The sequence below is a fragment of the Anolis carolinensis genome, chromosome 5 (genome assembly GCF_035594765.1).
Source record: "Anolis carolinensis isolate JA03-04 chromosome 5, rAnoCar3.1.pri, whole genome shotgun sequence".
Lineage (NCBI taxonomy): Eukaryota > Metazoa > Chordata > Lepidosauria > Squamata > Dactyloidae > Anolis > Anolis carolinensis.
In genome coordinates this window covers 71,081,275-71,095,646 of record NC_085845.1, presented here as the reverse complement: position 1 = coordinate 71,095,646, position 14,372 = coordinate 71,081,275, and the positions used below count along the sequence as shown (strand labels likewise).

The window sequence follows — 14,372 nt, the reverse complement described above, 5'->3', positions numbered from 1 at the left end:
AACACTGCACTAGAGGACTTACAGATTTATAGAAAAGTGTTCTCTCTAGGTCTCCAGTGCAATTTTATGGTCAACTTCTGGAGGAAGATTTACTGTATGTGGAGCGCTAGGCATTCAACTGAAGTTTTATTTATTCAGATATAATCAAGACAAAGAAAAATAATGTGATATGGGTTTACTCATAGCTGCTTGGAGAGCATATCCAAAGCCAACTTCATTTTAGCCATTGTAAATATTGGCTAAGAGAGCCCTAGACTGATTTTGAGGAGACATAAAAAATACTTTGGAGAATTCTGTGACCTAGTTCCCATATGCAAAAACCGTATCTTCTTAAATGCAGTGTATATGTGTGAAAGAATGAGAGATTATGAGGTATACAAGATCAAAATGATGCATGCCAAGTTCCTTGGAAAGGTCACCTGGCTTTATAAATTGTAAGTGACAGAAGTATTAATTTAAAACCATGTTTCCTGACCTGGAGAAGAAAAGGAGTGGATTGGGATTAAAGCAGAATGGTTTTGTGGTCAACGTGGTACCCTCCATATGTGTTGTACTGCAAAACCAATGTCCAAGGCACCTGAAAAGCACCAGATTGCGGGAGGTGACCTTACATGACCTTACATGACATACAAAACAAGCCAAACATGCTATTTTCAGAACAGCACTTTTTATGAGCAGAAGGGAGGGAGCAAAAATTAGAAATAGAATACAAATTGCAAACAGCTGTTTAGCACTTCCAACAAATAAACTTGAAAACTGACCTTCTCAACAAGGTTACTGGGAGGCCATTCAAGGAAAAGGATGTCACATGTGGGAAAGGGATAGGCAACATTCCTAGGCATGCTTCAGAGCAGAGAACCCCTTAGAAAAGTAATTGCTGGGAAAATATACAACCATCTCTAAATGACTTGTCTCCAAAGATTCTGGTCCTAAATATATTTCTGGCTTGTTAATGTGAATGAATGATGACCGCAGAAATACTTTTATTGCAGTCTGAATAACAACAGTAAAATGACTGTCAAGACCATGTAGTTTAATTCAACAAATTATGTTTATATCTCTACAAAGATTTGGAGATACAACATTCAGATTTGTATCTCCAAATCCACCATCTCTGCTAGTATGGTATGACTTTGGAGAACAAGATTCAAATAAGTACCCTATGACATTCCAAAAAATCTAGAGTAACAGAAATCTAGCTCAGCAGTAACCATTTATATGAAAATGTGTGATGTTGCTTTTTTCTAGTATTTGCTCTCCACATTCAAATGGAGGGGAACAAGATCATGCGTACGGATCTTGCCACCAAATGTTGCCATTCCACCTTCATCCAAGAGTCACCCATGATTCTAACACTGACAACAAATTTAAAACTGATGTCATGGCTAGGTAATATTGGCATATCAAATCCCTTAATACCGCTATATAAACAATGCATCCATACAAAAATGTAATTAATACAGATATCGACAGTTGCCTACCATGTCTAAACAACAGAGCAAGTCAATGCTATTTGATATAAAGGAAACCTTAATGCAACACCATTTATTATTATTATTATTATTATTATTATTATTATTATTATTATTATTACTATTATTATTAACTTTATTTATAACCCGCCTTTCTACCCATGGGGACTCAAGGCAGCTAACAATCCCACACTAGACAAGTTTTTAAAGTGCAATACAAAAGTTAACAAACAATTAAATACTAACAATATGGTAAAAACAGAATTAAAATATAATAAATGAAGGTGGTTGATACTGAAGGTATTATGTTTTATGAGACCTTCAGGGCTGCCCTTGTAACATCACAATGTCTATCTTTCCGTCCACCCCACCCCTCCCCCGGGTGACACTCCCAGAGTTTATCTCTTAGGGCCCTTCCACATAGCCATATAACCTAGAATATCAGGGCAGATAATCCACAATATTTGCTTTTAACTGGGTTATATGAGTCCACAATGCCATATAATCCAATTCAATGTGGATTTTATATAGCTGTGTTGAAGGGGCCTAAGACTGAAACTACACAGCCATTTATATGTGGATTAAAGAGACCCGATTCCCTGTGAAGTGCCTACACTGGTACCCCATGAACCAGCTGCAGGATGGGGTGGTAGCTACAAAGATCCGCTAAATGAATATTGATTCAATCCAGTGAATTTTTTTCTTACCTCATTCAAAAGCAAAGCAAGAAAGGGAAAATAAGAATTCCCATTTTTGTTTTGCTCTGCTTTTGTTTTGTTCAGCTTAGCGCTGATCTTCATCAAATGCTGGGGTTTCCTCTCCTGGGGAGGTACCTGTATTTGTTTACCTTCCAATCAAGCTGTGTATCTTCCCCCAAATGCCTCAGCGCTACCCCTGTCCTCACAAGAGCTCTGCATTTCAGTATGTAATTCCTCCTCTGCATCAACTTTACATTGATTGGGTTGCTGTGATTTTTCCGGGCTGTATGGCCATGTTCCAGATGCATTCTCTCCTGACATTTCACCCACAACTATGGCAGGCATCCTCAGAGGTTGTGGGATCTGTTGGAAACTAGGCACTTGGGTCTTATATATCTGTGGAATGTTCATGGTGGGAGAAAGAACTCTTGTTTGCCCGAGGCAAGTGTGAATGTTGTAATTGGCCAGCTTGATTAGCATTGGAAAGCCCTGCAGCTTCAAAGCCTGGCTGATTCCTGCCTGGGGGAATCCTTTGTTGGGAGGTGTCTGAAGATTGAAACGGTTACCTATGTTTTCTCGCCTTATTCATTGTACCAGCCTCTGCACTACCTAGCAATGCTCCTCCTTCACAGGATGTACTGTTTCTCCTTAGGACCTGTTTGATTACTTGCACTTGAGGTTTGTTTACCTGCACTTAGCCCTATGTGGTTTGCTTTCTCTTTCTGCAAAATAAAGAAAGATTGTTTTTGCACTACTTTGGTGTTGGCTTGGCATGTTTCCCACTTACCTAGGCCTCAGCTTGCTAGTCTCCATATGTGTGCATTCACAGAGGCCACAAAAACCTGCCCGTTCCTCCCTTCTCATGCAAATCTCCTCCTTTCTCGCTGCCTCTGCAGCGAAGGAACTGGGGAGCGCACAGCCAGGACATCTTTTATGCCCTGGGAGAAGTGCGTGGGTTTACCACCAAAATTTTAAAAATATAGCTTGAGAAGCTTCAGCTGAAGCCTGTGCAGGTGCAGGTACAGCAACTCCATATGTGTGTATTCACAGAAGGCCACTCAAAAAATGGTTACAACCTGTCTTTTTCAGACCCCATGAATCTCCAGTCATCATGATGAATGAGACTTGTAGACCAAAAGTGTAATATTTCCATACTCTACTTTAAACATATAGGTTGAATTCAAACATAAACCAAAATAATATGGTGAAAATTTGAAATATTGATTTAGAAAATAATGTCTATAGCTGGAGTTCTTAATACGAATATACTACACAACCAGTGAGCAGTCACAGTTTTTTTTAATAAAAATCATACCACTGCATGAAATGTTTCATTTGGCCTCTAATGTGTTCATTGGTGGGGTTTTTTTTCCAAAACATGGGTCTGTCGCAAGAAAACGAATGCCTTGAATTTATTCTATTTTTAAAACAATCAGAGGTCTCAGGACAGTACTATTAGGTATTGTGTTGAACATCGTTTACAGCTAACCATTTTTATTTTAAAATAAGATTATACAAGTTTTAGGGAGGATGTGCATATCCGAGTGGAAATGAGCACCAAACTGACTGCTTGAACATGTGTCTTCTCTAAGACAAAATGGTCAAAATTCCTTGCTGGATTGTTCTCTAGAAAGCAGTTAAACAGAAAACACTTGTTCTGAGGCAATGTAATGAACAGCAATAAAGTAAAGACTGTTAAGAGAGTCCAAGAGGAAGATTCATGGTGCTTATTTCCTCAGATGACCTCAAGCTGACTGACAAGAGAAAGTTAAGTGAGAAACAGATGGATGATGAGAATTTTCTAGCCCAAAGTGCTAATAGTAGGACAAAGAGGTCTCTGTAATGCAATTATCAATGTGAATGCCATGCATGTGGTCACAACCGTAGAAATCTGGATGAGAAATAAAGGCCACAGAGAAAGCAGTTTCTGGGTTTCATGAAAAAGATACCCACATAGTTCTAAACTGTAGATGAATCTCAGCTTAAATTAACACTTTCCAGTATCATCTTAATACAGAAAGCTCTTGTAAATAAGGTGTGCATTTGTCACAGATGGCAAGGAATGCTGAAGAAAAGGCAGAATTGGGTGTGCATTGGTTGTACAATTCTCTGAAAGCCTCTGGAGTTACATTAACCTACAACTTAGCCAAAAATATGTTGTAAATGTATTAAGATAAGAGTACAAAACAATAAATATAAATACATTTCCATATGACTAAAATGCCAGTTTGCATACCTCGAATGATAAAATTCCCCAAGTCAAGGGAATTTCAAATGTCTATGTATGGTTGTGATAAAAGCTGATAGTAAAATGTGAACTCATTTGACATTTTAAATAGTTATACAGATACTGTGGACTGCTAAAAAAAACCCAAATAAATGAATCCTAGAGCAAATCAAACCTGAACTCTCCCTAGATTCCAAGATGACTAAATTGAGGCTGTCGTACCATGGCTATTTCTTGAAAAAAGAGTGAAGATACAGCACTCATATTGACCCATGGGTAAGTCAACCCAGCTTTTGATTAAAATTTTTAAACTTATACATGGGAATCTAATCATTCATGAGCAACATGTAGACAATATATTACTGGCGGTTTGACTGATTAGTTAACGGATAAGTGGATTTCACTCTGAAAGCTCTATTCTTAATTCGAGATAGGGTTTTTGTGTCACAAAATCCCATCCTAAAAGTCACACAGAGTAAAGGAGGATGGTGGTTATATATACGACAGAAAGAGCAAGGTGACATAGCATCAGTTAGACAGTTTTGTATCCCTCTGTGTCAGCTCCTCAAGCAGAGAGTGGGTTTTCTCAAAAGTTTTTTTTTTTAAACAAAGTCATCAAAGATTTAATCTAGGAATATATACTTAGAAAGTTCTTTGTCACTGAGTTTTGAACCACAGTAACCAAAATGTTGCACAAGCAGCTGAACAAACAGCTCAGAGTCAATCTAGGTTGTCTATTATTGATTCAGACTGTGGTGACTGGCTGAGATTCTTGCAGGACCGAAAGATCCCAAGGTTGAAACAAAGGCCATTTGTACCCAAAGCCACAAAGCTATTTTCCAACACTAAGTGATGATATCCATCTTCATGCTATGACACAATTTATTTTCTGGTTTCTGCAGCAGTTCTGTTTATTTCTTCTATTTTTATTACATCTTTTCCCCAAAGAGCAAGAAGTGTCATATATGATCCTCTTTCCCATTTGATCCTCAACACAATCCTGTAGTATAAGTTAGGCTGATATATAGCTATTGGGCCCACGTTGAAGAATGTCAACTTAGGGATTGAGATCTCCAGAGCATTCGGCGAACCACAGCATCAGGCTGTTCAGGGGAAGGCAGACTGGTGGGAAATTTAATTCAGTTAGTAAGAAAGGAAATATGTGGTTTATGGCTTAGCATCTGCTAAGCCACATGGTGTCAAATTCTAGACTATGAATCAAACAACTCTCTCAATTTTCCATTCCATCCAAGGCATAATTTTCTTTTATCAAACAGAAATGAAGTTTCATTGATTCCCAAGACCTAAAAAGGGGAACAGCTAGTGGACTGCTTTTTCAAAAAGGATTATATGTCAAAATAGTATAAACAGAGCACCCTCCCCTCAAAACAAAACAGATAACTGTATATTTGTGGGTTGCTGTGAGTTTTCCAGGCTGTATGGCCATGTTCCAGAAGCAATCTCTCCTGATGCTTCACCCAGATCTATGGCACGCATCCTCAGTGGTTGTGAGGTCTGTTGGAAACTGGGCAAGTGGGGTGTATATATCTGTGGAAAATCCAAGGCGAGAGAAAGAACTCTCATCTGTTTGAGGCAAGTGTGAATGCTGCAGTTGGCCACCTTGATTAGCACTGAAAAGCCTTGCAGCTTCAAAGTCTGGTTCATTCCTGCCTGGGGAAATCCTTTGTTGGGAGGTGTTAACTGGCCCTGATTGTTTCTGGTCAAAAATTCCCAGATTTTTTAGTGTTGTTTTTATTTACTGTCCTGATTTTAGAATTTTTTTAATACTGGTAGCCAGATTTTGTTCATTTCCATGGTTTCCTCCTTCCTGTTGAAAGTGTCCACATGCTTGTGGGTTTCAATGGCTTCTCTGTGTAGTCCGACATGGTGGTTGTTAGAGGGTCCAGCATTTCTGTGTTCTCAAATAATATGCTACATCTAGGTTGGTTCATCAAGTACCATGGCTGATTTCTCTGGTTGAGCTAAAAACAAAGATCCATCCAGAGGAAAAGTGCTCTTACCATACATCAAGAAAACCATTAACCGCATAGGGAACCTGATTAAGAAACACAATCTACAACCTATCCACAGACCTCAAGTGCAGTTGGTGGCCTTCTCGGTAGTGGCCCCCCCGGCTCTGGAATGCCCTCTCAGGAGAGATCAGGTTAACCCCTACCCTCCAAACCTTCTGCACACAATTAAAGACCTGGCTTTTCCAACAAGCCTTCAATCATGTTTAGACTCTCTTATAATATATATGAGGACCGTTGACTCTTTTTTAGCACTTTACAATTCTGAGATCAAATACTGCTGTTTTATCTACAGCAATTGCTGTATTTAATTATTTTTACTAGGGAGTACTGTGAATTTATGATGTTGTGTTGACTGTTTATTGCCTATGTTTTGTTCTGCACTTGTTGTATTTTGTATTTTGTGTCACACCTTGACTGTTTCGTGAGTTGCCCCGAATCCCTCTGGGAGATATTGGCGGGATATAAATAAAGTTTTATTATTTATTTATTTATTACTAAGAAAATCCAACAAAAGCACCGTTCATCAATGGACAAGAGGGATCCTCTCACCTCTGCAGAAGTCTACCATGTACCATGCAACCGTGGACAAATCTACATAGGGACCAGCATTGCCTAAACACAATTCAAGGAACATGAAAGGCACTGCAGACTAACTCAACCAGAGAAGTCAACCATAGCAAAGCACTTAATGAACCAATTTTTTTTTTTAAAAATTGTTACATAGTGTTATCACTCTAAAAATGGGGAGGCATTCAAGCCATTCCTCTCTGGCCTTTTCATTCCTTTTCTGTTATTATATTTAAATGAGCACACCTCACAGACTTTGAAGTGCACACTAGTGGAAAGAAACCTCTTTTGTGATTTACTGTGGGATTTTGGCATCCCAAATCTTAGTTTTAGCTGCAGGGTTGCAAAACATGGCCATCAAAACAGTAAGAGGAAGAGGGAAGACATTTGTATAGAACTAATTTTCTCATAAATCCCCAATGTGGGCCTTGACAATGCAGTGAGTGACACTCTAAGGCAGTGGTTCTCAACCTGTGGGTCCCCAGGTGTTTTGGCCTACAACTCCCAGAAATCCTATCCAGTTTACCAGCTCTTAGAATTTCTGGGCCAGTTGAAGGCCAAAACATCTGGGGACTCACAGGTTGAGAACCACAGCTCTAAGAACTCTAGGGTCGGCTGTCATCTGAGTTACTGGACTAATGAAGACTATTGTCGTTTTCACCATCACCATCTTTGAAGATGATAGGCCTGAAGACCTGTGATACAAATGTTTTCCCGTATATCACACTTGACACAAAAGAGAAGGAAATGCTTCAGGAACATGAAGGGAAACTTAAATATCAGAGTAAGCTGAATACTCTGGAGTACTGCACTAAACAAAGATGAGATCCATTCCTGACACTATTATTGCTACACTGAATACACTAGAGATACATTTGGCCTCCTCCCTGGAAATGAAGTGAACCAACTCTGTTCTCAATGTAGCACTATGGTAATATAAATTGGAGAAATAATATTCCACATAGCTTGACAAACTGCCTTCTATGTCATGTCATCCATGATTTGGAGCCAATCTGCTTCTTGGCATCAGTAGTGACCCATTCATCTGGATGACACAATGCATCCAAACCAGACAATATTGTTTTCTGTTACCCCCACCCCACCCCACCTTGGGCAGCCTGTTATTGTCTGATCATCACACCCTGCAGCTGTTTCAGGTTTTAGCAGTTTCCCCAAAGACTTCACTTTCAAAACCTTATTAATTGTTTGTGATCATTTTTAAATCAATGTTTGCTCACAACAAATAAAACAGCCATTCATAAACAAACAGCTTTTGGCGCCAGCACCAAAGCAGACAGTTTACAATGGAATGGCAAAACAAATAATTTGCTTCAAGAGCAGAAGTTCTTAACATTTTCTTTACCACAGACCTCTTTAAATATCTTTTGTTGCCATGGAGCACCAAGGTTGAATTTAGAAATATCTATCATTGGTCAAAGATTCCTGCTCTTTGAGATTAATGTACGTATGACAATCAACCTGTCTGCCTGCCTGCCTTCCTTCCTTTTTTCCTCCCTCTTTTCTATTTTAACTGTAAACGCTCATAATATTTCTTCAAACCTTCATAAATGTAAAGGAAAAGGTTTTCCCCTGACATTAAGTCCAGTTCAGTCCGACTCTGGGGACTGGTGCTCATCTCCATTGCTAAGCAGAAGAGCTGGTGTTGTCCGTAGACACCTCCAAGGTCATGTGGCCAGCATGACTGCATGGAGTGCCATTACCTTCCCGCTGGGGCGGTACCTATTGATCTACTCACATTTGCATATTTTCGAACTGCTAGGTTGGCAGAAGCTGGGGCTAACAGCAGGAACTCACCCCACTCCCCAGATTTGAACCACCAACCTTTTGGTCAGCAAGTTCAGCAGCTCAGCGATTTAATCCGCTCCACCGCTGGGGGCTTCCTCAAACCTTCATGGATCCCCTCTAAGGACATTGAACCCAGGGGCCTGAAGACCACAGGTTAAGAACCACTTCTCCAGATAATAAATTCAATTCTTGGCATTCCCAGGTAAAAGTCAGACTCAGAAACACAGTTTTCTAGAACCCCCAAAACTCACAGCCAATGACAGAAGATGGTACCAAGCTACATGGGCTGAAAATCATATGGCATTTCCCTGGTTTCTGTGTTCTGAAACTATAGGGTGGGGGGAAGTCCCATTTTCCAAAATCAACACAATGAAACAACTGAAAAGGCAGATGAAATGCTAGGAGTCCAAAACAGAAGGTATGTTATTCGTGCAATAATTTGTGAATTGAAGTAAAAGAGAGATTTCAGGACAGTCTGGTTTGGGACCAAAATGTGGAGAAGCGAGTTTAATCTCCACTTTGTCCATCTATTGCATCAACTGGTGCAATCTGAGATTAAAGTGCAAAAGTAGTCTATACTCAGCTCATTGAGAGGAGAAGATAGATAAGGGCAGAGTCTTGCTTTTCCCAGTAGGCTCAAGCAAAGGCAAACTGCCACAGCCTCTCCTGGTTTATACATATTTCCTCATTCATATTTGCCATCCTGACCGTGTGCCAATTTTTCTTGGCCATATATGTCCATGTTGGAAGGTATGTGGTTCTCATCCAGATCAGAAGACTCCATGGTTGATAACTGCGGGTTCATCTACACAGGCATTATAACCTGGTAGTCCCCATGTTTCTCCACTTCCAATAAAAAGGTAAAGGTAAAGGTTTCCCCCAACATCAAATCTAGGTATGTCCGACTCTGGGGTATGATGCTCGTCTCCATTTATAAATCAAAAACCCACCGTTGTCCATAGATGCCTCCAAAGTCATGTGGCTGACATGACTACTGATGTACTCACATTTGCATGTTTTCGAACTGCTAGGTTGGCAGAAGCTGGGGCTAACAACCCCGATTTTACCCCGAATTTGAACTGCCAACCTTTCGGACAGGAAGTTCAGCGCTCAGCGGTTTAATCTGCTGCGCCACCAGGGGCTGTATTTCCAATAAATATCACATGTTAAACAAAAGTCAGGGGATGTTCTGGAGTTTGCTTGAAACTCCAGTGACTTCATAGCTTCAGGGCACTCATCAACACAGGGAAAATGTATTGTATAGAGGCTTCTGCTAATACAGTATATAGGGTGCCTGCAATGGTGATGAGTTTAAGCTCTATAGCTAGCTGGAAGCAAAAATGGTGACATGGATGGTAATATGATAATCTACCAGAGCAGAAATATTATTATCATCCCAGCTGGACCCTGTAGACTTTTCTGCTCCAATCTGGCCCCAGTTTGATAATTCAACTTGATAATTCGGTTGAAAAATGTGGTTTAAGCAGCAGGGCCCTTCTGAGCTACAAATAGAGCTTGAAAAGTTACTGTATTTCTTCAATTCTAAGACCCACTTTTCCCCCATATAAACATCTCTAAAAATAGGGTGCATCTTAGAACTGTGGATGTGTCTTGTATATTTTTTGCTGGTAGCAGTACTGAAATTAGTGAACTATCAATGGCATCCTAGAATCAAATAAATATGGTACATTTTAGGATATAACTCTCAGAATTCCCTACACAAAACTTCCTCATCGATGGTGCTGACTGAAGGCTTCTGGAAGTTACAATACAACAAAAGAAGTTTTTCACAGTCTGGTTACAGAGCATGTATTTTCAGCACTGGTTTCCTGAGGACCTGAGTAATGATGCCCCAGAAATTAGGTTGCCAGATAGCAAGAGAATCAGGTGGTATGAGTCTTAAAAGAGATGAAAGTGTCTGCTGTATCCTTACAGATAGCTCTGTTGCTCATCACATGCTGCTTACTCTCCCTTGGGTACCTGAGCTTCTCCTCCACTCTGGGTCCTTCCACACAGCCCTATATCCCAAAATATCAAGGCAGAAAATCCCACATTATCTCAGGGTGGACTCAGATAACCCAGTTCAAAGCAGATATTGTGAGATTTTCTGCCTTGATATTCTGGGATATAGGGTTGTGTGGAAGGGCCCTATGAGTCCTGGAGAGCAACAGAGGCAGATCAGGAGGAATTAAGAGGTGGATTGAATAGTTATAATACCCTCTTCACTGCCAAAGAGACAAGTCGTCTCTGTGTTTAAAGGTGGCTTGTCTCTTTGCCAGCACGAACTCTGGCATTTTGTGGCACTCCAACAACATCCAGAGAGCCACAAATTGTCGCCCTGATCTGAAGACTACTGATACAATTACATCTAAAAGAAAATTCTGAGAAATGGTGGCCAATAAATCAACAAAAAAAAACTAGCCAATGGATGCCAGCACATCCAACCCTGGCAAAAAGAATACATTTTTCTCCCACTTAAGAAATATTTTTAAAAGTCCAAATCTTTTAGAATAATGTATAACCTTATAAACAGAGTCTGCACAAAGACTATAACATTTACATTGCTATAGTCAGAGATATCAGGATGTATTTTAAATTGATCCATGTTGCTTAAATTGCAAAAAGGAAATAACATTAAACAAAGAGGAAGCGAGGCTTTTTTGATTGATAAATAGAGGAAACAATATTCCTCTATGATCATATCACATTTCCTGTCAAAGGCCCAGAGGCTTAATAGTATAAAACCTAAGAACAAGAGGCCATTCTTCTGAGTCCAAAAAATACACCAACAGTACGTATTTGAAAAACAGGCTTCAAGAATCCTTTTTCAAAATACACAATAACTTACTCTTTATCCCTGCTATAACAATTTAGTCCAAAGTAATTTAGGTTACATATCGCATCATTGCAATGCATATGATTCACTGTAATCTTCCAGCTGGGCAGTAATATATTTATTTACACAGCAATGACGTCATACTCTGAATCGGCTTCTACTTCTCTAGAGAGGGCAGTCATCTTATTATTGTGTTGTCGAAGGCTTTCATGTCCGGAATCACTGGGTTGCTGTGAGTTTTCCAGGCTGTATGGCCATGTTCTAGAAGCATTCTCTCCTGACATTTTGCCCACATCTATGGCAGGCATCCTCAGAGGTAATGAGGTAGATAAAGATATATGCTGTAAACCCCACTTGCCTAGTTTCTAACATACAATAGAGTCTTGCTTATCCAACCTTTGCTTATCTAATGTTCTGTATTATCCAACGCAGTCTGCCTTTTAGTAGTTAATGTTTTTGTAGTCAATGTTTTCAATACATTGCGATGTTTTGGTGCTAAATTCGTAAATAGAGTAATTACTACATAACATTACCGTGTATTGAATTGCTTTTTCTGTCGATCTGTTGCAAAACATGATGTTTCGATGCTTACTTTGTAAAATCATAACGTAATTTGACATTTTATAGGCTTTTCCCTAATCCCTCTTTATTACCCAACATTTTCACTTATCAATGTCCTTCCGGCCCTTTTATGTTGGATAAGCAAGACTCTACTGTACCTCATCACCTCTGAGGATGCCTGCCATAGATGTAGACGAAAAGTCAGGAAAAAAACACTTTTGGAACATGGCCATACAGCCGGGAAAATTCACAGCAATCCATCTTAGTATGGCTGTTATTTGTTGACTATATTTAAAAAAACCAACAAACCGGTGGAATTAATGGATGAGATTCTGCGTCCTGTAGATACTACTTGAAGGTGCTCTTCATTTGGCTACTATGGTAGGGGTTCTTTCACTAGTAAATATGGGAAGTGGATTTCCATATACAGTAGAATCTCACTTATCCAACATAAACGGGCCGGCAGAACGTTGGATAAGCGAATATGTTGGATAATAAGGAGAGATTAAGAAAAATCCCATTAAACATCAAAATAGGTTATGATTTTATAAATTAAGCACCAAAACATCATGTTATACAACAAATTTGACAGAAAAAGTAGTTCAATACGCAGTATTGTTGTGTTGTAATTACTGTATTTACGAATTTAGCACCAAAATATCATGATATATTGAAAACATTGACTACAAAAATGTGTTGGATAATCCAGAACGTTGGATAAGCTAGTGTTGGATAAGTGAGACTCTACTGTATTTTGATAATACTTGACAAATAACTTCAGCGGCCAGAGGCTATGGATATCTTTAAATGGTGCTTGCTGTAAGTTTTAAAATGGTTTTATTTGATGTGTTAATTGGGTTTTTATATTGGGATATGATGTTTTAACTGATTATGTATTGTCGTTGGATGTATTTGTTTGAATTTTATATAATGTACACTGCTTTGAATCCCACCCATGAGAGAAAAGCGGGATAGAAATGAATAAAAAATAATAATTAATAACAATAAATAAAGAGAATGTATGCATTTATATAAAAGACATTTGAGCCATATGTAAAAAGAAATCTGTTCTGTCTATGGGATGTTGCTTGAAGATGCTTGTTTTGGATTTATGCGGGGGGGATATGTCTTCCTTAAAAAATATGCAAAGTGGACTCCCATTGGAATGTTATGTAAAAAAGAATGGATGCTAAAGCCTGGGATCAGGGAGCATCATCGCATTCCCAGGCCTCTTCCACACAACTGAATAAAATCCCACATTATCTGCTTTGAACAGGGATATATGGCAATGTGGACTCAGACAGCCCAGTTCAAAGCAGATATTGTGGGATTTTCTGCCTTGATATTCTGAAATATAGGGCTGTGTGGAAGGATCCCTTTATATTCATATTTATTTATATTTATTTATATTTATATTTATAGAAATGCCCCAAGTCCAATTGGAAGCTGCTCTAAAGGCACCTTGCATGAAAGGAATCCAATTGTTTCCTTCACTGCATCCTGATGGCGACCCACCCCAAGGATGGAGGATCCTTTCCATGACTCACCTTGGGCATGCGGATGTACTCCATGGCTCCTTGCGCCGGATCAAGCCTGGTGGGCCGCGGGGAAGATCAAAGAGCCTGGCCTCAAGCGGGATGGGAAGAGAGGCGGCCAAAAAAAGGCTCTCCGATCCATCCACCGACCTTCCTGGCGCCGGGATGCTCAGGCAGGTTAGGGCTTAAGCCCCGCCCCTTGCATCAGCCGCTGTGTTTATTCGGCCTCTCTCCCTGCTCCGGCCGCATCCCGAGGCATTCTGGGGCTTGTAGTCTAGCGAGGCCGGGGGCGCCTTGGCTGAGGGTGCTGAAAGCCTCCCCCTAAAACTACAGTTCCCAGCATGGTTGCCATTGGCCTCTCAAGTGGAAGACTAACACTGTGGGCTAATGTTGTGTCATAGGGCCCTGCTTCTTAGGGCTCTTCCACACAGCTGAATAAAATCCCACATTTTTTGCTTTAAACTGGAATATATAGCAGTGTGGACATAGATAACCCAATTCAAAGCAGATATTGTGTGATTTTCTGACTTGATATTCTGGGATACAAGAAGGGGCCCGCAGTTCTGGCCCCTTCTACACTGCCATATGAGATCCATATTGTCTGCTCTGAAATGTATTATATAGCAGTGTAGACCCA

General features: G+C 39.8%; 1 protein-coding gene across 1 annotated transcript in view; it reads right to left on the bottom strand.

Annotated features, from left to right (window-relative positions):
- mtmr7 (myotubularin related protein 7) overlaps positions 1-13,936 on the bottom strand; it is a 55,838-nt gene extending 41,902 nt beyond the window's left edge. Inside the window, exon 1 of the mRNA XM_003221587.4 lies at positions 13,748-13,936. Within this exon, the coding sequence (XP_003221635.1) occupies positions 13,748-13,771 (24 nt within the window). The 5' untranslated portion in view covers positions 13,772-13,936. The remainder of the gene's footprint in view (positions 1-13,747) is intronic.
- Between the last annotated feature and the right edge of the window lie 436 nt (positions 13,937-14,372).